This window comes from Barbatula barbatula (genome assembly GCF_947034865.1).
Source record: "Barbatula barbatula genome assembly, chromosome: 6".
Classification (NCBI taxonomy): Eukaryota; Metazoa; Chordata; class Actinopteri; order Cypriniformes; family Nemacheilidae; genus Barbatula; species Barbatula barbatula.
The window spans coordinates 3,652,976-3,675,089 of NC_136765.1; the positions used below are offsets into that span (position 1 = coordinate 3,652,976).

Consider the following 22,114-nt stretch of genomic DNA (forward strand, 5'->3'; position numbering starts at 1 on the left):
GCATCCTGAAACGTATCTCTATGGTTTTGCATGCTGCAAAACGTCTTGTTGTCCTTTTGCCCAAAACAAGACAGCAACGTGAGGAAATGTTCTGTTGGCTCGGAGCAGAGCGCATTCTCTTCACATGAGATGTTTTCTTTTGGGGTTCAGTCCGGGAGCAGAGCCAAGTTGCACAATTAGGCCGTGCAGTCTCCCCCCATCTGTTAAGCTTGTTTATGTGTGTGTGGAGCCCCGTAACAAGGCCCCCTAACTTTAGCCGTGCAGGCTTATCTCTCCGAAGAGACCACTGACTCACGGAAACGCCTCGATGTGCTTAAAGGAACCAAGTTTGAGCCTATGGATGAAAAAGCCAGAATACAATTGGCAATTGAACTGCCTGAGTATACCAGTGCATTAAGGATGACACATCTAAAAGCAAAGCAGTAAATATAAATGAGAAAGTTCATCAGAGGACAGCGAAGGTTTTGTTTTTGGGTTCAATGGATGAACGTTTTATGTTTATGTTGTAAAGAGACGATGACACTTTCTTTCAAAAATAACTCACATTATATAATAATACGTTTTTAGTTATCGATTCACTTAATTAAGAATACTTTGACCTAATGTGTCATTTCATAAATAACCTAAGCATAATACAACTTTTTCATGTGAATTTAAAACAGACTTGATGCAGAAAGCAATACTTAAAATGACCGCTAGACGGAGCTCTCGTCAATGGAATAAAAACTTTCACAGATGTTTTACAAAATAATCTGTCATTCATAAACGTTCATCATTCATCTTTTGTACTAAAACTAATGTAACCACACATTTATTATGGTGAAAGCAAACGTAACCAAAAACATGAATACCAGCCAACGATGTAATTTTCCCACGTTACAGCTTTAAGATTATATATTTGATCCATATTTTAATATTTTTTAAAGCAAACTAACATTCCCTAATAAACCTTAGCAGTATGTTTAAATGACACTGACGCAACATTATGTTTTTCCTAGTGTTATTGTTTAGATTTGAACTACTTTGGAAGATGTACACACTGGTCCAAAAGCACTTCAGTTTTATTGATTTATCATCTTGCATATGTAATTCAATCTTAAAGATATTTGTTTAACATTTAAAATCCGCTAGGCTTCATTCTGTTCATGTTGAAACGTTTGTGTAACTAAAACAGGAAGTTCTTCTGGACCAGTGTTGATCATCCGAAGAAGTCAACAATGTGTCTCTTAATATTATTATTTAACAAGGTGTGAGAAATCTCTTTGTGGAAGTAAACGTTATATTTTCACCTGACGACAGCATGGAGGTCTGAGGTTGCAGTTTTTGTTTTTTAAACTTTTTGGGTATTCTTGTGTTATCATTTCTCCATGTGTAAATAAGTTAAGCCGCAGTTGTAGGCCTACCTGAACTGTGCAAGGCACAAAACCTGTCGCAATTCCAACAGAGAACTAGAAACATTTTCCTCAAAGTTATTTGGTACTTTCCCAGATAGCGAAGATAATGGATTTACTGTAATGTTAAAAATAACCGGTTCAAGGCTGATTTAACATTAAATCAATTATGTTTGCTATAGCAACATGTTTACTCCCTCTAGCATTCTTCGAAAGTTTTCTGGAAAGTTTCTTTGGAAAGTGACTTTTGTTTGCAATTATTAGATGGGCCTTAAACTTACGTTTTGTAACCCAGATGTAAGAAACAACGGTGTAACACATCGTGCTCGACCCATTGACCCAATCACCAACAACAACCTACTACACAATGTAACAATTCTTTTAAAAAGAGGTGTTTCGCTTTCATTCGAACTGTTTATGACGTTTAACATGCTAACAGTAAAAGATCCTGAAATTTTTTTTTACCAACGACAGTACTCGATGTAAAATATATATATAATTTCACACATTAACACATTTCTGTAATTCTTCCTCGCACACAGACAGACACTGAGCTCGACACGACAGTTTAACATACCAGTTGTGTATATTTGATCGTTTTTGGCTTTTATAACTATTACTGTCCTCACGAACCAAGTTCCAGCCGTCGTCACCCATCATCGCTTCATCCTACCAGTGCTACAGAAATGTCTAGAATTTCCTGACAGTGACATTTGCAAAATATTTTAAAATATGTGAACATTTGTACAGTATTTATTTAATTGCAATATACCGATATATTACAATTAATGAAATAAGCTCAAAAGGTACTCGAGCTAAATTTTACACTAAAATGTTGATGCTTCATTCAATAACAATTCAATATTACCACAGACTTGTCTTACACTGTGCTATCAGTGCTTGTTTAAAACGACACAATTGCACTTTCTTCTTGGTTCCGTTATCTATGAACATCAAGTCATGCTATCGTTGAGTGGTCACTGTATGCGTCAGTGATCTGTCTCTGCGGTGACCTTATGAATACATTTCTCTTACTAGGGCCATGCCTCTATTATGTCGATGAATCGATTTACCGGTGATTACATCAGATTCTTTAGAATTCCTTTCTTTATCCTCTTTTCCTCGAATTCATGCATTCAGCGCGGAATTCTGACTGTGATCACGAGGGCCTTAAAGTCACGTTAGGCCTATGTGGCTAAAGAAGTTAGGTTGAATAGATAAAGGAACCTCGGCTATCAGACCTGTGGAAAAAGTCACTTGTGAGATCGAGGAAACTTCTCCAGGCCACGGAAAAGTAAGATCCGATGTTGGTTTATCCATTTTTCTTTCAAATTCTTGCATAGTGTGTTTGGGTATGGAGCTAAATATGTTAATTCATGTTTTATGATGAAATATATTTGCATAAATTAAAGGCCAGGTTTCACAGACACCTTATGCTTATGCCTTAGTTGAACTAAGATATTTATATCGCTTTTATAAACATGCCTTTGAAGAATACATTACTGGTGTGCATCACCAGACAAAGCAATGACAATATTTTAAGAATTTCTGGGCGAGTTATGTTCAGTTAAGACGGGTCACACATTCCATTTTTAGTCTGGGACCAGCCTTAAGCCTTTTCTGTGAAACTGGGCCGATGTGCACGAGGTTCTGTTACTGTCAACCTGAAACAGAGGCCATATTTATATATCTATAATATAATTCATGTTTGTGTTTGTGTACGCAATACATATATTGCAAAATAGCCTTTCAGTAGCCTATCTTTGGTCTTCCAGTGTGAACGCAAAACTTCATAAGTCTAAATTGAATCTTTAGTTTGACTTTATGTAGGCTACTGTAATAGCACCTACTGCAGACAAATGATCCTGATTTGTAATGAATTCTGAATTATTTATAGCAAACATCAAGAATCAGAATCGATTAGGAATGAATGGACTTGAACAAACTGCTGACCCTTTAGTGACCACTAGTGGTTAAGGTTCATCTGCACCTGAAAGCAGATGAGCAGATTTTTTATTATTATTAAACATTTATTTATACAGTACAAAAGTGACGCAAATGTCTTGCCAAAGTTTTCTTGTATGATCACAGTGCCAAAAAAGATGTAAGATGGTTGTGAATCACAGAAAGTACAATTTGTGTCTATACTTAATTTAAACTTTGAAACCATGAAAGTTTTTGACAGGATAATATCGATGAATAAGCTTCAAAGAAATCTCCTTGAACTTATTTACTAACAAGTATTTATTAGGGAGAGTCCAAACCAAATATTTTCCACTAAAGCAGATGAAATACAAAAGGTGATCGCTTGTGTTCGACGGGCCGCGCAGACAGATCGGCATTTGCCATCAAAGAATCGCGAGAGTGTTCGAAAACACCCGTTCTCTCGCGAGACTCGATGTCATTTGCCGATCGGTCTGCGCATCGCAACATTAGGTAAACACGACCACGATGAGCCTGCTAAGAGAGACCCGCACTGAAGAACTTCATCCTCGCGTTTGTAAACGAAGCATCAAGAAGGGGTGAGTCGACTGAAAGAAATATCAGAAATAATGGCGATGTTATTTATCATGTCAGTAAATGTTATCGCGCAGGCGTTGCTCGGCAGGTTAACGCTGCCTCGGAAATTCGATAATTCCCACTTCACCCCGGAAGTAACGTCTGCATGACTTAAAAACGTTAATGTTACTGAAGTAATTGCGAAATGAAAGAGATCTAACTCGTAATTTCCCAATTCAAGAATGCGTATAGAAAACATTGGAATGGATCACCTATAAAACGTTTCTTAGTTTGTATCACTAACTCCTATTTCCGAACGTGTTCCGTGTTAAATCGTCTTCTTTGGCATAAATTGAGTTATTTACAGAAACAAACATGCGTATGAAAGCGTGTGACAATTAGCTAAACGTATTCAAGCACATCTCGTGATAAAACTTTGTTCGTGTTCATAAGAAACCTCAAACTGTTGGTTATCTGCTACCGCTGCTTGTAGTTTACAGTAAATGATGACATCACGGCTTTAATCGGACAATCGATCTGCGTTTGATCTGATTACGCGTTTTACTCGTCTTGAAACTGCGCGCGTGTGTCCCTAATGAACTATTTCTATTAAAATGATCTCACACTTTAAGAAAGTAATCTGACGTCACAAACTGAGCTCAGATTGGTCAAGCCTGCAATCAGAAGTCAATATTATTCAAATATAAATATTATTTCAATATAAACCCAAACAATCTCATCAAATGAACTATAATACAGATTATATTACCTGTACAATCGACATCTCCGTGTATTTGAACAATGACAGTCTAATCTTTATTTTAGGAGACACGGTTAATGCTTACTGTAAATAAAGAACAACTAAAACTATACCTGCATGCCGATAACACAATGGAACAATTTAAAAAGTTGTGTTTTGCTTTGATTTCTATATGACGTTTATGAAAGCTGAATATGAAAACCACATTATTCTTTTTTACCACCGACGGTACTCATAAAAACAAAAATATTTCAGTATTATAACTCGTATGCAGAAATGACAAGGTACTGGCGTAAACCCTGAGCTCTAAACAATAGTTTAACATAACAGTTACTAAATATTTGTCGTACATTTCAAGTCAAGTCAAAGCAGCTGTACAAGAAAACATTGACTATAAGCAAAACAAATAAGGTTATGCAAGTCAAAATACAATATATGTGAACATAGATTTTGTTTATTTGCAATATACAATACATCGTAATAAATGACGTAAGCTCAAAATGAACTTGGTCTAAGTATACACTAAAACATTTATACCGCATAAAATAAATATGCACAGTAATAATAATTAGCTCTACAGAATTGCACACAAACTACACCGTATAGTAATGAATCAGATCTCAGTTCTCCTTCTTTGTTCTTCAGTTACAGCTGACGGATGCTTCACTCATCTCCTCATTCAATGAAATCCTTATGCGTCAGCGTAATCCTCCTGCTCGTGTCCTACAAATGTCTTGGTGCTCATGTCCTCACATATTTAGCTGTCGCCGTCATCGTTCTGCTCATGGTTGGCAGGGTGACGCGTACGCAAAATAGTTTGTCGGATGGATTTGGCTATGCAGTGCTGGTGACGGGCTGTGACAGTGGGTTCGGGCATCATCTTGCTAAGAAACTGGACGGCATGGGTTTCACTGTGTTTGCCGGATGTATATCCCCCGAGGGTCCCGGAGCCCAGCGTCTGGTTGATGAAGGTTCAGAACGTATGAAGATACTACAGCTGGATGTGACCAAAGTTGAAGATGTAAAGTTGGCCAGGGACTTTGTCAAGTCAAATTTGCCAGAGAAAGGTAACCGGAGTTGTTTTTTGGTGCGCTTTGGGTTTTTTGAAAAGAAATAGACCTTTGTATGGTTGTAATTGTCTGTGTCTTCAGGTCTTTATGCCGTTGTGAACAACGCAGGAGTCAGTGACTGGGGAGAAATCGAATGGAGCACAGCCCAAGACTTTCAGAGGATGATTGATGTTAACTTAGTGGGTCCCATCAGAGTCACCATTGCCTTCTTGTCAATGGTCAGGGCAACCAAAGGTATTTCAATAACACGCTAAAATCGTAAATTGTTTATTCATTTGAAAAAGGATTTTTTATAATTCAACACTGTATTTCATTTTCAGGCCGTATGTTGTTCGTGTCAAGTATCTTTTCATTTTTCAATTGTCTGAATATGGGAGCATACAGTGTGTCTAAGCGAGGACTGGAGGCGTTTGCCGACTGTTTAAGAGTAGAGATGGCCAGCTTTGGAGTTAAGGTAAAAGCTGGTACCTTCTTTTAAAATAAAGGAGTTCATTCGCCTCAAAATGAACGTTCTCTCATCGTTTCCTCTGGATCCATATGACTTCCTTTCATCGGTTGTACACAAACTAATAATCTTATATTAAGATGCGATCTCAAGCACCCTACATCTACGATGGCATGCGTAAATGATGAGAGAATTTTCACACTATTCGTTGAATGGTTTTAGCGCACACATGATGCTTATGTACTGCACTTGATTTCCTGTTTTTAGGTCAGTATTATTCAACCTGGAAATTTCGGTGCTGCCACAAACATTCTAGGCAACGGAAAAACCTCGCAGGACATTTGGAACGAGTTTGATGGTGCACGTAAACTGACATTCAGCCAGAAATACATCGATGTGGCGTGCGACTATTTCCAGTCGACGTGCTCTTTAGGATTTAAGGATTGCTCTTTGGTTATCGATGCCATGTTACACGCCCTCACCTCTGCCAAACCCCGAACCCGATACCTGCTTGTGTCATCAATGGACTGGTGTTTTTTCTACATCTTCCCTTTTCTGCCCACGTACCTCACAGATGCTGTGTTTAATCTGAGCTCCATGTATCACAAACGTGAAGTTATGCTGTATTCGTAAATAATAAAGATAAATATAGAAAAAATATTGTCGTCATTTTTCATGAAAATCTAAGGTGGGTTTCTGTGTGAATGATTCCATATAAAGTTTTGGTTTGTTTTATAGACTTTTTTAAAGCGTACATGGTAATGGGGAGTTGATGTGGTTTTGTTAAATGTTGTCATGTATTCCTCAGCTGTAGTACAAGGAAATGTAACTTCATTGAAATAGGTAAATCTACAGTGCTTTGGAGAGAAGTAGAGCGAGAGTTAAATAGCTGCTTTCAGCGGCAGGATTTTCCCTGTGTAATGTATCCTGCAAATGAGCAAAGCACAACTTACAATATATTTACTGGAGATGATTATAATTTTACTTTTATCTGGACATCTTCACTTTCAGACAAAGCAGAAGTGTGACCTTAGACACGTTTGCAAAGAGAGGCCATCCTTTCTAACCACAAGACCAAAAGTCCCCGCTTCAGATCAGTTTAAAATCTAACCTTTTTCAGATACCTTACAGCTGATCTCATGTGATGTGACATATAACATAACGCAGATAAACATCATTGACAAAACAACAACGAGGAAGTTTTATTTATCTTTATTGTTACATTTCTAATTTAATTGTTGAGAATCTAAATTATATGTCATTGGTAAATGTTTAAAAAGCATAAGACTATTATTCCAAGAAAATATTTGTATAGACAGATAGAGTAATATTAATAATACTCCTGAACTATGATAATGCTGATAAGGCGCTTTGAAATGTATACATGCACTGTAAAAAGGAAATTTGACAGATTTTATAATGTTATTTCAACAGTTTTCCCACGTATAATGTCAATTTTGGAATTTTGCTGTATTTGTAAAATATGTAAAAAAAATTACACTACACATTTAAAAGAAAAATGTTATATATGTCATTTTACAGGAAAACTTTTATTTTGCAGTTATTTCTGGTGCCATTTCAGTTTTTTTACAGGATTTTTGCTACATTTTATTTTTTTAAATGCGGTCAAAAAAGAAAGCCATAGAAAAAATGTCCAAACCTTGCCAACGAACCTCAAATGAATCAAACAGTAAGTGCAATCTTAAGGAAAACAATACTCAGATGTTTATGTATATCACATTGTAAATGAAGATGGGTCATCATTACTGGACCCAATGACGGTTTTAGCTGATACGTACAGTTCAGAGGTCTGCTGCGAGAAGCGCCTGGAGTCGATGTTCCTATGTCCGAGACTTCTTACGTCCTTCACGATCCGACAAAAATGACCCCTGAATTTAACCCCGATGAAAGCGTAGAGAATGGGATTCAAGCAGCAGTGAAGGTAGGCCACGCTTCTGCTGATGGACATCGTCATCAACGTGTCTTGCTCGTCCTTACAAGTCCTGCTTTTAAACAGCTTAGTGGTGTGGACAAGGAGAGCCACATTGTACGGCAGATGGCAAGATATGAACACAAATACCACGGCGAGCACAACGCGCACAGCCTTGTGCTTCTGGAAGTTCTTGGCTTTCAGTAGAGTCACAATGATGCAAGAATAACAGAACATCATGACCATCAGGGGCACCAAGAACCCGACGACCATCTGTGTGCTGGGAATCAGAATCTTCATCACTTTAGCACTATCGTTTCCATGATACACAGGGAAGCATTCGGTTAAGTCCATTTCGTCAACCAGTTCGTAATATATGAACGTGGGCAAAGACAAGACCAAAGCCAGCAGCCATGTTAGAGTGCAGATGAGACGACTGTACACCCGAACTCGCCGTCGGATATGAACGGAGCGTCTGGCTTGGACAATGGCTATGTAGCGATCGCAGCTGATGCATGCCAACAGAAGCGTGCTGCTGTATAAGTTGATACTGTACGCTCCGTTCAGCAGCTTGCAGGCCCACGTGCCCATATCCCAGTTGTGCCTTTCATTGTAGATGATCAACGGTAGGGCGATGACGAAGAGAAGATCGGCCAGCGCCACGTTCACCAGGTAGATGTCTGTCATGGTTTTGGCCGTCTTGTACAAGGCATACGTGAGGAGGACCAAAATGTTTCCCATCAGGCCGAGTACACAGATCAGAGAATAGATGTACGTTTGGATGACCACCTCATTCTCAATGTTCCTCGTCAGGTCACACGGCTCGATGGCGTTGTCATAACTCTCAGTAGTCCCCAGGAAAATGTTGTTATTCGTGTGGTCACTCATAACTGTTCGTTCCTGAAGGGAGCAGGAATGTGAATGAATACACCTTACTACAAAACTTCTACGATTTCTCTGTTTATGCAAAGCTCAATGCATAATGCGAGAGGGAGGCAATGCAAATCAACCTTTTTGCATCTTGCGTGCTTCAGTATCGATAACAGATGTGATAAGGACACCACAGGCATCTCTGTAAAAGACGAAAGGCGTCTGGTCTTGATGACTTGATGATTTTACAGCTCTGCAGAATGTGGCCGTTTTCTCAACCAACTGTCAACTTTCATCCTTTTAATCCATTATATACAGTACAAAAAACTTGTTTCGTCAGTTATTCATCCTCATGTCATTCCAAACCTGTATGACTTTCTTTCTTCTGCAGAAACACAGAAGGAGATATTTTAAAGAATGTTGGAAACCAAACATCATTGGACCCCATTGACTTCCATTGTATAAACACAAAACGGCTAAGACGTTTCTCAAAATATCTTTTTTGTGTTTCATCGAAGAGTCTTATACAGGTTATCAACCACATGTGAATAAAAGATCAAATGTCTGGCGTGGTGTTCATTCATACAATGGAAGTCAATGGGGGTCGATGTGGTGGGGTTACCCACGTTCTTCAAAATATCTTCCATTTGGGTTTGTACAGAAGAAAGAAAGACTTAAAGGTTTGCAATGACATGAAGGTGAATAAAGCTTGAAGGAATTTTCATTTTTGGCTGAACTATTCTTTTATTATGGAGAAGTGAAGGCAAAACGCTTTTAATCAGGTAAAACACCTACTGTTAATAAATGCTAACTTTAAAGTGAAAGAACTAAAACTTAATGAAAGTTTCCATATTCTTTGTCAGCTACCTTTCAAGAAATTCGAAATAGATAGTGTGCAAACAAGACTTACGGTACAGGGGAATGGGGGGCAGATGTTGTTTTGGTAAATGTTGTTTTTTACAGTTGAAGTACAAGGAAATGTTGTGGGCTTCATTTAAATAGGTAATTCTACTGAAGTCAAGTGAGAGTTAAAAGGGTACTTTGACAAGCTGAATTTATCATTTCTAATGTATTCCTACTGTGGGTTTTAAATATTTTTTTAAAACGTCTCTTTTCTCCATTTTTGGTATATTTACTGCAGATAATCATCATTTACTTTTATCAGGACATGTGCATATTAGAAGGAAGTAGAAGTGTGTCACTGGGTATAGGCATGAGACACGACGTGCAAAGAGACGTCTTCCTTTCCAACCAATAAATACAATCATGTGAAAGTTAAAAGAACTACATGTAAGGGATAATCCACAGCTGGATGTGCCGCTTCACATCAGGTGGTACTTCACCTCTCCGTTGTACATTAAAGTCCGACACAGCTAGCTGTGTCATTTTCCAAGTTTAAAACAAGTTAAAGGGATAGTTCACCCAAATATAAAACTTCTGCCATTAACTGCTCATCCTCAAGTAGCTCCAATCTGTGTTGCCAGATTGGGCGGTTTTGAATTTCATTGTGTGGGTAATAATTGGATGGGCGGGTGAACAAAATTTGGGCGGATTTGGAATCAGTTTGGCGGGTTTGAAACGTGTACATTGTATAGGCTTATTATTTAACCAATCCCAAGTGTGCGTGTACTCCATCCAATTAGTAATCGTGACGTTACTAGACACGCCCACCGACGAGGTCGCAGCTCGCAGGCTATCCCGCGGCTTTTAGCCAATCACTAGTGATAGTTTGCAACCGCCAAAAAAGAAGCAACCAGCACTCAGCGAAAATATAACCAATCAATATGCCCAAGTCTAAGTGGTCAAAATATAAAAATAATGTTACAGAAAGGAGTGAGAGATTGATTCGGACCTGAAGCCATGGACAATGCAGTCGAAATCGGATGAGAGCAAAGCTGGTTTTGTGTGCGTTTGGGCGGGTATTGGACCATTTTTGCGCTGGAAACCATCAACTCTATCAACTCATTTCTTCCTTTGCTTGTTCACAAAGAAAGATATTTAGAGAAATGTTAGAAACAGAGATTTCTTGTGCACCGTTGACTACCATAGTAAAAAGATATATGTTTTAAAGAATTTAGGAAAACAAACAATTCTGGGCCACCTTTGACTACCATTTTTTGACCACCCCAGAAATCTCACTTGCTCAAATCTTTCTCAAATATCTTTCTTTGTGTAAAACCAAACAAAGAAATGTATGCAGGTTTGGAACAACTTGAGGGTATTTCAATCATGACAGAGTTTTAATTTCTAGTGTAGAGTATCTCTTTTAGAATCAACCATTTGTGGTACACAATACACGGTAAACATATTGACATGCCTTTTAGCTGAAACTTGGTTCAACATTTTACTGTCACGTGACATTTAACAGACCACAGATCAACATCACTGACAAACCCATAACAATGACAAAACACTTTATTTATCTTGTATTGAATACTGTACGAAACATTTACGAAACATTGAAAATGTTTACATAAATGGACACATATTTTGTTAGTTGGGCTTTTAGACAATAGGCACTTGATCATCTGGATAAGCATTTGCTTTGAAGGTCATGCATGAGTTAAAGTATATGAATAAAAAAGAGCATAAACAAATAATGCGGACAAACACAGCAAATTATATGTCTGTGTTTTATGTAAACTACTAATATACAGCTATATACAATATAAGCTATACGCTATATACAAAGCTCTTCTCTTTTGCTTTTCTTATTAATGAGAAATAAAGCCAAGCATCAAACAAACCTCAAATTATTGTAATCTTAGAGGAAAATCTACTGAAAACTGTCCATCACATCGTAAATGAAGATGGGTTTTCATTATTGCACCCAACGACGTTGAGTTTAGCTGATACGTACAGGTCGGAGGTCTGCTGCGTGGAGCGTTGGTAGTAGATGCACCTTCGTGCCAGACATCTTACATCCTTCATGATCTGACAAAAATGACCCCTGAATTTAACCCCGATGAAAGCGTAGAGAATGGGATTCAAGCAGCAGTGAAGGTAGGCCACGCTTCTGCTGATGGACATCGTCATCAACATGTCTTGCTCGTCCTTACAAGTCCTGATTTTAAACAGCTTAGTGGTGTGGACAAGGAGAGCCACATTGTACGGCAGATGGCAAGATATGAACACAAATACCACGGCGAGCACAACGCGCACAGCCTTGTGCTTCTGGAAGTTCTTGGCTTTCAGTAGAGTCACAATGATGCAAGAATAACAGAACATCATGACCATCAGGGGCACCAAGAACCCGACGACCATCTGTGTGCTGGGAATCAGAATCTTCATCACTTTAGCACTATCGTTTCCATGATACACAGGGAAGCATTCGGTTAAGTCCATTTCGTCAACCAGTTCGTAATATATGAACGTGGGCAAAGACAAGACCAAAGCCAGCAGCCATGTTAGAGTGCAGATGAGACGACTGTACACCCGAACTCGCCGTCGGATATGAACGGAGCGTCTGGCTTGGACAATGGCTATGTAGCGATCGCAGCTGATGCATGCCAACAGAAGCGTGCTGCTGTATAAGTTGATACTGTACGCTCCGTTCAGCAGCTTGCAGGCCCACGTGCCCATATCCCAGTTGTGCCTATCGTTGTAGATGATCAACGGTAGGGCGATGACGAAGAGAAGATCGGCCAGCGCCACGTTCACCAGGTAGATGTCTGTCATGGTTTTGGCCTTCTTGTACAAGGCATACGTGAGGAGGACCAAAATGTTTCCCATCAGGCCGAGTACACAGATCAGAGAATAGATGTACGTTTGGATGACCACCTCATTCTCAATGTTCCTCGTCAGGTCACACGGCTCGCCTTCGTACAGAGAAGAGTCATTCATAACTGCTCTTTTCTGAAAGAAAAATGAATGACCTTGTTAAAGTTCATTAAAGGTTTTTCTGTTTAGGGAAAGAAGACACGTTGGAGGGAGGCTCAGCTGCATTTTTCGGCATCGTGCGTGTTTCTGTGATAATGAGACCAAAAGCATCTGTGTAAAAGGCGTCGGTCTCGTGGTTTAAAGTGCGTGTAATGTTCCAATGCAGCAAACATCTAAACCCTGCACAATGTTACTTGTGTGCATTTGCACATAAAGGCAAATTGTGGACACAGTTATTATTTGATGTTAAGAATTTGAAAGTAAAGTCAAAACTTTAAAAAATCTGAAATAGAAATGTACGTACTGACTGCGAATGTTTATTTTTTAAGGTGCGTAGATTTACACAATGTATGTGCTCTCTTAACTGGTCACCTGGTAGTGGTTCCTAACAATTTCGTTGTACAAAAGTGTTTATGTAAATGAAAACTCCCCACCTTTATGACTTTCTTTTTTCGTCAGAACACAAAAGAAGATATTTTGAAGAACACCATTGAACATTGTTGACTTCCATAGTATGAACCCCAAACCACTTCCACAAATACAGGATTCGAACCCCATGAGGTTGAAGAAATGATTTTTTTGAAGTAAGTGTGTCCAAATCTTTGACCGGTTGTGTAAATGACACAACACAACAAATGTCTTTCCAAATTTGAAATACCTCTTTCAATGTTCTCCTTGTCCACTCGTCATTCACTCTTCTTTGTTGCAGTTCATCTGGTTGAGTGTTAAGCCCCTCTGATCCTTCTTTTGTTTTCGTAGAGACCGGCCCATTTCTGATGGGATGTCACAAGCAAACAATGCTGACTGAATGTTTCTGTTGTAAGACGCTTCTGCTATCTAATGAGGCATCAGGTTGGTTTTTCTGACAACTTCCTCCTACGCGAGGAGAACTTCGCTTTGCTTTTAACCACCCACACGGAAGGTTTTGATCCCGCAGAAACGATGTTCAAGAGACTCTGGTTATCTATCTATCGATCCTTGTGTCTGTAAGATCAAAACGTATTGTTGCATGTGCCACAGTACTAAGATGACTTATGGCTGAAGAGAGGAACGTACAGAATCACTGTCAGTGTGACTGTCAGCTGGTGTATTTCCACTTTTCAGATGTGTGTTCTGTGTTGTTTTGTGTTCACTTTGTATGGCAAACAAACAGGGTTTAGCAGACATTCACAACTGTCTGATCTGACAGCCCTGCCTCTTAATAAAATCTCAACTATCCGAAACGACGAAATATGACATTGTGGTTTTGTTACTCAAAATAATCACATTGGCAATAATACTGTAAGTGAGTGTATGTTTTATCAGTAAGTGTATTGAGATAACATCTGAGCATGATGTGGCCTGTGATATGTTTTGTTCATCTTGTGTCCTGACCACTTTTCTTATATTGGTTCCTTTTGTATCCAGCTGTATGTGTACACTCTTAAAAACAATATGCGCTGCATAGATTTTTTAACCCGTGGATGCTTGGGTCCAATATGGAAAAACTCATATGCTGGGTTAAAATACCCCACTTTTATCCATTGACTTCCATTGTATGGACACAAATCCACCGAGAAGTGTCTCAAAACGTCTTCTTTTGTGTTCCACTGAAGAAAGATTTATGTATACTAAGATTTTAACTAATGTTAACCAATGGGAACTCAACGTTACAAAAATAGGGCAAGCCAGAGCAAAAACAAACAGATGAGCTGCGAACACATTTTGGTGTGGGGGTGTTGTTGTTTGACATTTTAAAGATGTTAAAGTGCTGATTTACTTGTGATATGCAAATGACCTCTCCTACATGAAATCACACAGAGAGGAATTCAGTTCTCACTAAATTATCATTTATATTTGATTATATGTTGTAGAATATGAATAACAAACTTTATTCCCCCTGTAGAGGTCTGTGTCGACAATTTTGTCTGCTGAAGATGTTTGCCTCAGCTTTTTACATCAGTTTGTCATCCTCACGTCAGACCCATGTAACGGTCTTCTGCTCTTCAATACAATGGTAGTATTTTCTTACTCACAAGACCAATGGTTGGATCAAATATGGAAACCCAACGGTTGGTCGGAATGCAAATTTCCAAAAGAAAAGTTTTATACTGGTCCAAACTATCGGTTTTATTCGACATTTTGATGTTTCACACATTTGTTGCGATAATGACAAGTTCGCCAGTACTGATACACATCGGACAGTCAGTAGAATCCCTCATAAATAACCAATAATAACAAACAGAAGTTTTTATTCGTCAGGGTTTATTTATCTACAAAACATACAAACCGAAAAACGTCCAAGATGTCCACTAGCTTGGGTCCACCATTTTTATTTTAATGGGGTAACAGATGTAGGAATAATATTCTTGTTGACCAGTGCTTACATCAGGGATGTCAAACCCCACCTACAAACAGAGACAACAAACGGTTTTACAAAAGTGGATTGTTTTCATTTTGATATTGTAGAAATGACGATTATTATTCTCACCTTACTAGTGAATCGGTGAGTAAAAAAAGACGTTTAGGCAAAAGAAAGAAGAAAAATAGTTCTTACATCGGCTTTCCCAGTCGCCGCTGGGTCGAGATGTTTGAACAAGCTGTTCATTTGCTTTCTAAGCTGCTTTACGTTCTTCTTATTGGGCTGCAGCAAAACAAACTGGAAACTGACTGGCAGACCGTACCTACAAACCAAAACTACAGATAAGATATCTTATCTCAGTTCTTTCTCCCAGACATCGACGAAGTTAACTAGACTTTTGCATTTTTCAGATATTTCTCCTGAGACAAATGGCAGAAATGTCTCTGTCATCAGAAGATATCTTAACAATGTGTCAAACTGAGCTCAGATTTATCAAGTCTGCGATCAAAAGCCGATATTGCAGAATATCCCGAAATGAAAATTTCTCATCAAATTGATCCAAATCCAGATTACTTGAGATAAAAATGAAAATCCTCACAACGTTACCTCAACACAGATTCAACAAATGTACGGAGGACCTTGATGTGAATCCAGGCCACAAAGATCTCGATGAAGTTCACCTTCAGCCAACACACAAATGTTCTCTGGTGGTACAAATACGTATTCTGTTATTCTTTGTAAACAGACACTGATTTGCATCATTATATCTACAGTTTCACATACACACAGTTCCTTTCTGTCCACAGCGAGACGGCTCATCTCCTGCTTTTGCTTCTCGGCCTCGTCCGGGTTGTATTCCCTCACCGTGAACCTGTTGGCCAACACAGGAACAACACATTTCTGTATGAAGTGTTACTAAACAGACATTGTCCATGTGCTCACACTTACTTGTGCTTTTTGGCATTGGCTTTAAATTCAGTGACCGAATTCTTAAAGAGGGTCACTGTGAAAATCCCTGTGTCTGCTTCTTCTCCCAGCCTCCTGTGTTACAAAGGTATGTTCCTTTATTCATTCATACGCCCAAAACAATAAACAATTTCATTTACATTTCTAGGGTTATTTCGAAATGTGAATGATTACCACTTTCTACTTTCAAACAAACTCAATTGTATTGCTGTGGCGTAATCCAGTCGTAGGCTCAATACATTCAGTTACACTATTTTGCCTTTTTAAATTTTTTTGTCAAATGACAACAACAATATATTAACTTGAAATCCACTTTTTGTAATGTAGAATTAATGCTTACGTCTGCCAAAACAATATCGTTGATGAAACATAATTTAATGAAGTTAAACTTTTGCCTCTCTATCGCCATCTCTATTTAAAACATTCAATTGCAGGTTACTTTATGAACTTATTTTTACGGTGTTAAGCTTGTTTTTATTATTCCAACTACAATTTATTATAAACATCACGATTAAGCGATGGTTACTGTAGCAAAACAACGGTTCATTTTTTGTTCCCATGGTTTAAGTTAAGTAACCGTGTTTAATGTTTTAGTTGTGGTAAAACCGCCCGGGGGGGGTGTGGTGGGGGCATGGTTCGTAGTGGAAGGGCACTAGCCTGCGATGGCCTCATTGTCTGTAACCGCAGGTGTGTGGGTAAAGTGGCTCGATTAAAGCCGGTGAGAACTCTTGCTTTCCAGACGTAACTTGATCATACTGTTGGATTAGCCATCAACCACAAGACTGTTCGGGTTCTAGATAAACAAACATGCAGGTGACCAACCAGCTGGAGCGAGGGACAACAAACTTCGTCATGGATTCATAGCTCCTCTCCCACAGAGCATAAGCCGACCTGTGAGGTTATAGAATAAATGCGCTTCAAAAATGACTTTGGTGATGAATAAGAGAAGATCTGCTCTCAGTGTTTGAAATTCACACTGACCTGGGCACCACAACTAGCAGTGTTGTGAGATACTCTGAATTTAAAACCAGGTCCTCTTTTTTCACGATGTCAGTCAACATGCGGGTATGTAAAGAGCCACTGAATACATACAGAAGTCATAATGAATCATCATGTCTTCATACGGTTAAACAAATGAATCTCAACGAAAACATACATATTTCAATCCATATTGCAAAGGTGCATTGAAAAAGAAAGACTATACTGACTTTTCTGACTGAGTAACTGTAAAATTAAGATCTGTTATGTAACAAATACTACAATAATGTGTATTTATATTAACTATAAGTGGCTTTACAATGCAACGAAATACTTATCAAATATGACAAACATTAACTTCTGCTGTATACTCACTCAGTTTTCCGCTCAATACTATGTATACTGGACTTCACATTATTGGAAGCAGCTCTGCGTGACTTCAGCTCCGTGTCCACCTGAGAAACTTGCTGAAACAGAAACACGCACACAGAGAGAGAAACATTCAGAACATACATGTGCATACAACAATGATCCGTGCTTCATATAGGTTATATGTATACTTTGGAGATGATGTCTGTGAGGGTCTTAAGGGGCTGCACGGGGGGATATTTGGCTCTGTCCCACTGAAACTTGGTCACGTATGTTGCCAAGTCAACTGAAAAACAACAGAGATGCGGAATCAGAATGCACCGAATGTACACTTCATATTTAAAGAATATGTCAAGAAAAGACTTTTCTACCGGCGTTACACACAAAAACATATCAGAAATAAAACAATAGAAGCATTTAATAAAGAAGAAGGATTTAAATAAAGCATCTGCCGTCTTTTTTTGTTTTCCACATACAGTAAAAAAGTGAATATACATTTCGTTGGGTAAGCTCCCGCTCCATATGGAAATGTGATATATGACAAATATGTCCATGATTTAAAAGTGATTTATGCTACATTTAAGTAGCATATACATATGTCATGAGCTCCTATAGATGTATATATAGATTATATAGAATATAGTATTATATATGCATAATACAAATATTAGTATAGGGTATATTACATATCGTATAGGGAATTGTTCCAATTTCTATACTGCATGTTTCACTTATAGCTGTGAATATATGTGCAGTATATATACGGTACTTCATACATGTCTATTTAATACATTGACTCGTCACGTTGACATCTAAACGAGGTCACTTACCCTGTCCCGTCTGAAAATAGGATTTCAATGGTGACTGTCGATCTTTCTGCTTAGGCTTGCCGTGTCCTGATGATACTAACAAAACATTACTCACAATCTGATAAACAGACAAACAACGGCAAGAGTCTTATTTTCACGGTATGAAGTCTCTCCAGCAGGTCATGTGTGTGCCACACGTAACAGGATCTACGCGAGAACATGACTGAGTCGTGAGGAGATGCCCTTCAGTTAATGAGCTCTTCTCTGCTTTCTGATGATGTCGGTTTAGTGTTCGCTCACCTGCGTTCGGAAACATGCTCTCCAGAAGCTTTCCGCTGAACTCTTCCATCACATCAGCCAAGCTCTGCCACATGTGATGCAGGACACTGTGGTGTAGTGGAAACATGAAGAAACCATTAGCCGGTGATGCCGACGAGGACACTCATTGGGTTAAATATTCAGGATTTCTTAACTGATCAAATGATATTTCTGGATGAAACAGATGATGGTGGAAACAGAAGATCAGAACTATAGAATCGGGACCGTTCTCAGAACTATAATCTCAACCAAATGTAACCCTGTCTGGAAGTCATGAATGGATATGTTAGACGGCAGAGGACAGTTTCCACAACACATAAACCTTGCAGCTGAGGAAGGGTGAATCGCTGTCAGGTGGCACCTGAAACTGGACTCGAGTGGATTGAGTGACTCAGATACTGTTTTACTGTATTACAGCAGCGAGCAAGCAGAGATGCATGTGCCGAACCGACAGACATGCCTTACATCATATACAACAGAAGAAGAATGTCCTAAATCGGGGCGATATCTTGAACCCACATTCATACCCTCCTGGGCCATGAAAGTAGTATTTGTCAACAAAACATCATAATAACTTACATTGTATGTGTTATGCACTATACAAAATGTGTGATCGATAAGTCTTGGAAACATATGTTTGCACATTAACTCTGCACATTAAGCAATTTCAACTTTTACAACAATTCCTCAATATCCGAGATTTAAAAGAGATGAAATGACTTGTTCCGATAATAAACTTTAATTTCTTTATAGATATTATAAATGTATATGTGTGTGTGTGTGTGTGTGTGTGTGTGTGTGTGCGTGCGTGCGTGCGTGCGTGCGTGCGTGCGCGTGTGCGTGCGCGTGTGTGTGTGTGTGCAGTTTGTGGCATAGATCTTGCAGTTGATGGAGATTTGTGGGATGCACATCCAGGGCACGAAGCTCCCGTTCCACCACATCCCAAAGATGCTCTATTGGGTTGAGATCTGGTGACTGTGGGGGCCATTTTAGTACAGTGAACTCATTGTCATGTTCAAGAAAACAATTTGAAATGATTCGAGCTTTGGGACATGGTGAATTTTCCTGCTGGAAGTAGCCATCAGAGGATGGGTACATGGTGGTCATAAAGGGATGGACATGGTCAGAAACAATGCTCAGGTAGCCTGTGGCATTTAAACAATGCCCAATTGGTGCCAAGTGTGCCAAGAAAACATCCCCCACACCATTACACCACCACCACCACCACCAGCCTGCACAGTGGTAACAAGGCATTATGGATCCATGTTCTCATTCTGTTTACGCCAAATTCTGACTCTACCATCTGAATGTCTCAACAGAAATCGAGACTCATCAGACCAGGAAACATTTTTCAGTCTTCAAGGGTCCAATTTTGGTGAGCTCGTGCAAATTGTAGCCTCTTATCCTATTTGTAGTGGAGATGAGTGATACCCGGTGGGGTCTTCTGCTGTTGTATCCCATCCGCCTCAAGGTTGTGCGTGTTGTGGCTTCACAAATACTTTTCTGCATACCTCGGTTGTAACGAGTGGATATTTCAGTCAAAGTTGCTCTTCTATCAGCTTGAATCAGTCGGCCCATTCTCCTCTGACCTCTAGCATCAACAAGGCATTGTCGCCCACAGGACACACCATTCTTTGTAAACCCTAGAAATGGTTGTGCGTGAAAATCCCAGAAACTGAGCAGATTGTGAAATACTCAGACCAGCCCGTCTGGCACCAACAACCATGCCACGCTCACAATTGCTTAAATACACATTACTGCAGAGCAATCAGGGGTAAGGTGCCTTGCTCAAGGACACTTCAGTCATAACCTGCTGGCACTGAGATTTGAACCAGCAACCTTCTGATCACAAGCCCAACACTCTAACCCCCAGCCCACAACTGACCCCGGTATCGTATATAATGTAACCCATCCAGTGTGTAGTGAACACACGGCGGGAGCAATGGGCATCACTGCAGCGCCCTGGGCGCAAACGTTAGTCTCTACCTGAGAATCTAACCGGTGACCTTCTGGCCACAACTGCCCCCTGCACAATGTGTCAGCATACTAACCACAGGGCTATTGGCGCCAACCATACACAGTATATTATATCTATACTGTTTATATTTTTTATTCATAGGAAGAATTGTAAAATGATATTACTAAAGACTTACTCCTCTGTATATGAGTCCAGTCTGGAGAGATCGTCCGAAAGCCCCAGTAACACATCCAGTGTTCCAACCTTTACAAACATTCAAATGAAACATTTAAATTTGTGATAAGTGATGAAAGCAACACAAAGTGTTGACATTTGTGAGTTTAATGACATACTGTCATACTGGAAAAATCCATATATCAACAAAACCTTGGAGAAATCAAACATTTATGTAATATGGCTTTGAGTGATCTCATGAACTGTTTGTTTTTTGGAGGGATGCAGCATTATTGACTTAAACAAAACACAAACAACAGCAAACAGGTTGTAGCTCACTTCTTTCAATCTTAAAAAATAAAGTCAGTAGGCCTACAGTCAACATCTAGTGTCACGTTGCTTTAATAGAGCAACATTGGGCAAATGCTGTACAAACTGCAGTTAGATAATATCCTTTATCACACTCTGGTGGCTACAAAAGTATTTAATTTAATTTCATATGTATGTATTAAGCGCTATGCAGGATTATTGTTAAAATAACATCTACCAAAATATGAATTTAAAAAGCTGTGCTACATGATAAATATGTTGCCTTAACATTACATTGAAATTAGTAACATTAACGTGAAATAAATCAAAACTAAATAAAAAATAATTCAACTCAACATTTGGTTGATTTTGAATAATATAGTTCTGGTATAGTTCAAGCCCTCAAACTGATCTGCATCGAAGCGGTCACAGGAGACTCCAGGCGTTCTCTTACCTTCAGCTCTGGGATGTGGACTCTGGTGCTTGTGGTCAGATCATTTTTTGCTGTGACCCGTTTGAGTTTCTCTAAAGACTGACAGCTGACTTTATCCAGAGGTACTGAGATTAACCAGAACTCCATCGCGGCTAGCGACCTCCTCTTCTCACCCGTGACAGAAGTCTATCTCCTAAAACAAGGTGAAAATATCATCTCTAGTCAAGGACAGCTGCTCTTGACTGTATACAGTGTCTGGGAATATTGGGTTTCTCAGACGGGGAAAGACAATTCTCATGTTCTAACAACACAAATGTTTTATGATGACAGTGAATGGGGTAAATAGCTCATCGACTCACCACCCAATTCATGAGAACATTTAAAAATGGTGAGCAAACATTTGATGCATTTGGCTTTTTCGAACTCTACCATTGGGTTTGTCCATATTTAAGCAACCATATTGACGTTCTTATCATTTGTCTCGTGAAGAACAAAAAGAATTGTCTAATAAATACATGTTTCATTTAAACATGAACTGCAACTTATTTGTCAAATAATAACTGAAATGAATTCTTACTTACCTGCGGTCACTCATTCTTCAGATTATTCACAAGCA

At 39.0% G+C, this 22,114-nt stretch overlaps 4 protein-coding genes across 5 annotated transcripts; 1 reads left to right on the plus strand and 3 right to left on the minus strand.

Annotated features, from left to right (window-relative positions):
* Nucleotides 1–2,437: 2,437 nt before the first annotated feature.
* Nucleotides 2,438–6,798, plus strand: LOC306895137 (retinol dehydrogenase 7; the record flags this gene model as incomplete). Of its 2 annotated transcripts, none has more annotated exons than XM_079458153.1 (5): nucleotides 2,438–2,685; nucleotides 5,296–5,717; nucleotides 5,802–5,954; nucleotides 6,041–6,174; nucleotides 6,433–6,798. In XM_079458153.1, the coding sequence occupies exons 2-5, from the start codon at nucleotides 5,309–5,311 to the stop codon at nucleotides 6,796–6,798; spliced, it is 1,062 nt and encodes a 353-aa protein (XP_079314279.1). In that variant the 5' UTR covers nucleotides 2,438–2,685; nucleotides 5,296–5,308. The 2 variants fall into 2 exon arrangements, with proteins under 2 accessions (XP_079314279.1, XP_079314278.1); XM_079458152.1 differs by lacking the exon at nucleotides 2,438–2,685 and adding an exon at nucleotides 3,789–3,913.
* A 593-nt stretch (nucleotides 6,799–7,391) lies between these two features.
* On the minus strand, nucleotides 7,392–9,048 carry LOC306895867 (C-C chemokine receptor type 6-like). The gene has a single exon (XM_079459410.1). It carries the CDS (start codon nucleotides 8,981–8,983, stop codon nucleotides 7,901–7,903), a length of 1,083 nt encoding a protein of 360 aa, XP_079315536.1. The 5' UTR covers nucleotides 8,984–9,048; the 3' UTR covers nucleotides 7,392–7,900.
* A 2,315-nt stretch (nucleotides 9,049–11,363) lies between these two features.
* On the minus strand, nucleotides 11,364–13,579 carry LOC306895089 (C-C chemokine receptor type 6-like). The gene is made up of 2 exons (XM_079458043.1): nucleotides 13,503–13,579; nucleotides 11,364–12,820 (listed from the first exon to the last, which is right to left on the minus strand). The coding sequence occupies exon 2, from the start codon at nucleotides 12,806–12,808 to the stop codon at nucleotides 11,759–11,761; it is 1,050 nt and encodes a 349-aa protein (XP_079314169.1). The 5' UTR covers nucleotides 12,809–12,820; nucleotides 13,503–13,579; the 3' UTR covers nucleotides 11,364–11,758.
* A 1,556-nt stretch (nucleotides 13,580–15,135) lies between these two features.
* On the minus strand, nucleotides 15,136–21,645 carry atp6v1c2 (ATPase H+ transporting V1 subunit C2; the record flags this gene model as incomplete). The annotated part of the gene is made up of 13 exons (XM_079458619.1): nucleotides 15,136–15,231; nucleotides 15,381–15,507; nucleotides 15,792–15,889; nucleotides 15,969–16,056; nucleotides 16,134–16,226; nucleotides 16,974–17,042; nucleotides 17,127–17,231; nucleotides 17,505–17,596; nucleotides 17,690–17,784; nucleotides 18,329–18,403; nucleotides 18,608–18,693; nucleotides 20,779–20,846; nucleotides 21,520–21,645. The coding sequence occupies 13 exons, from the start codon at nucleotides 21,643–21,645 to the stop codon at nucleotides 15,136–15,138; spliced, it is 1,218 nt and encodes a 405-aa protein (XP_079314745.1).
* Nucleotides 21,646–22,114: the final 469 nt, after the last annotated feature.

What these genes read in the sequence shown, in the direction of transcription:
- LOC306895867 (XM_079459410.1), bottom strand. Translation starts at nt 8,983, where the DNA reads ATGAGTGACCACACGAATAACAACATTTTCCTGGGGACTACTGAGAGT.
- LOC306895089 (XM_079458043.1), bottom strand. Translation starts at nt 12,808, where the DNA reads ATGAATGACTCTTCTCTGTACGAAGGCGAGCCGTGTGACCTGACGAGG.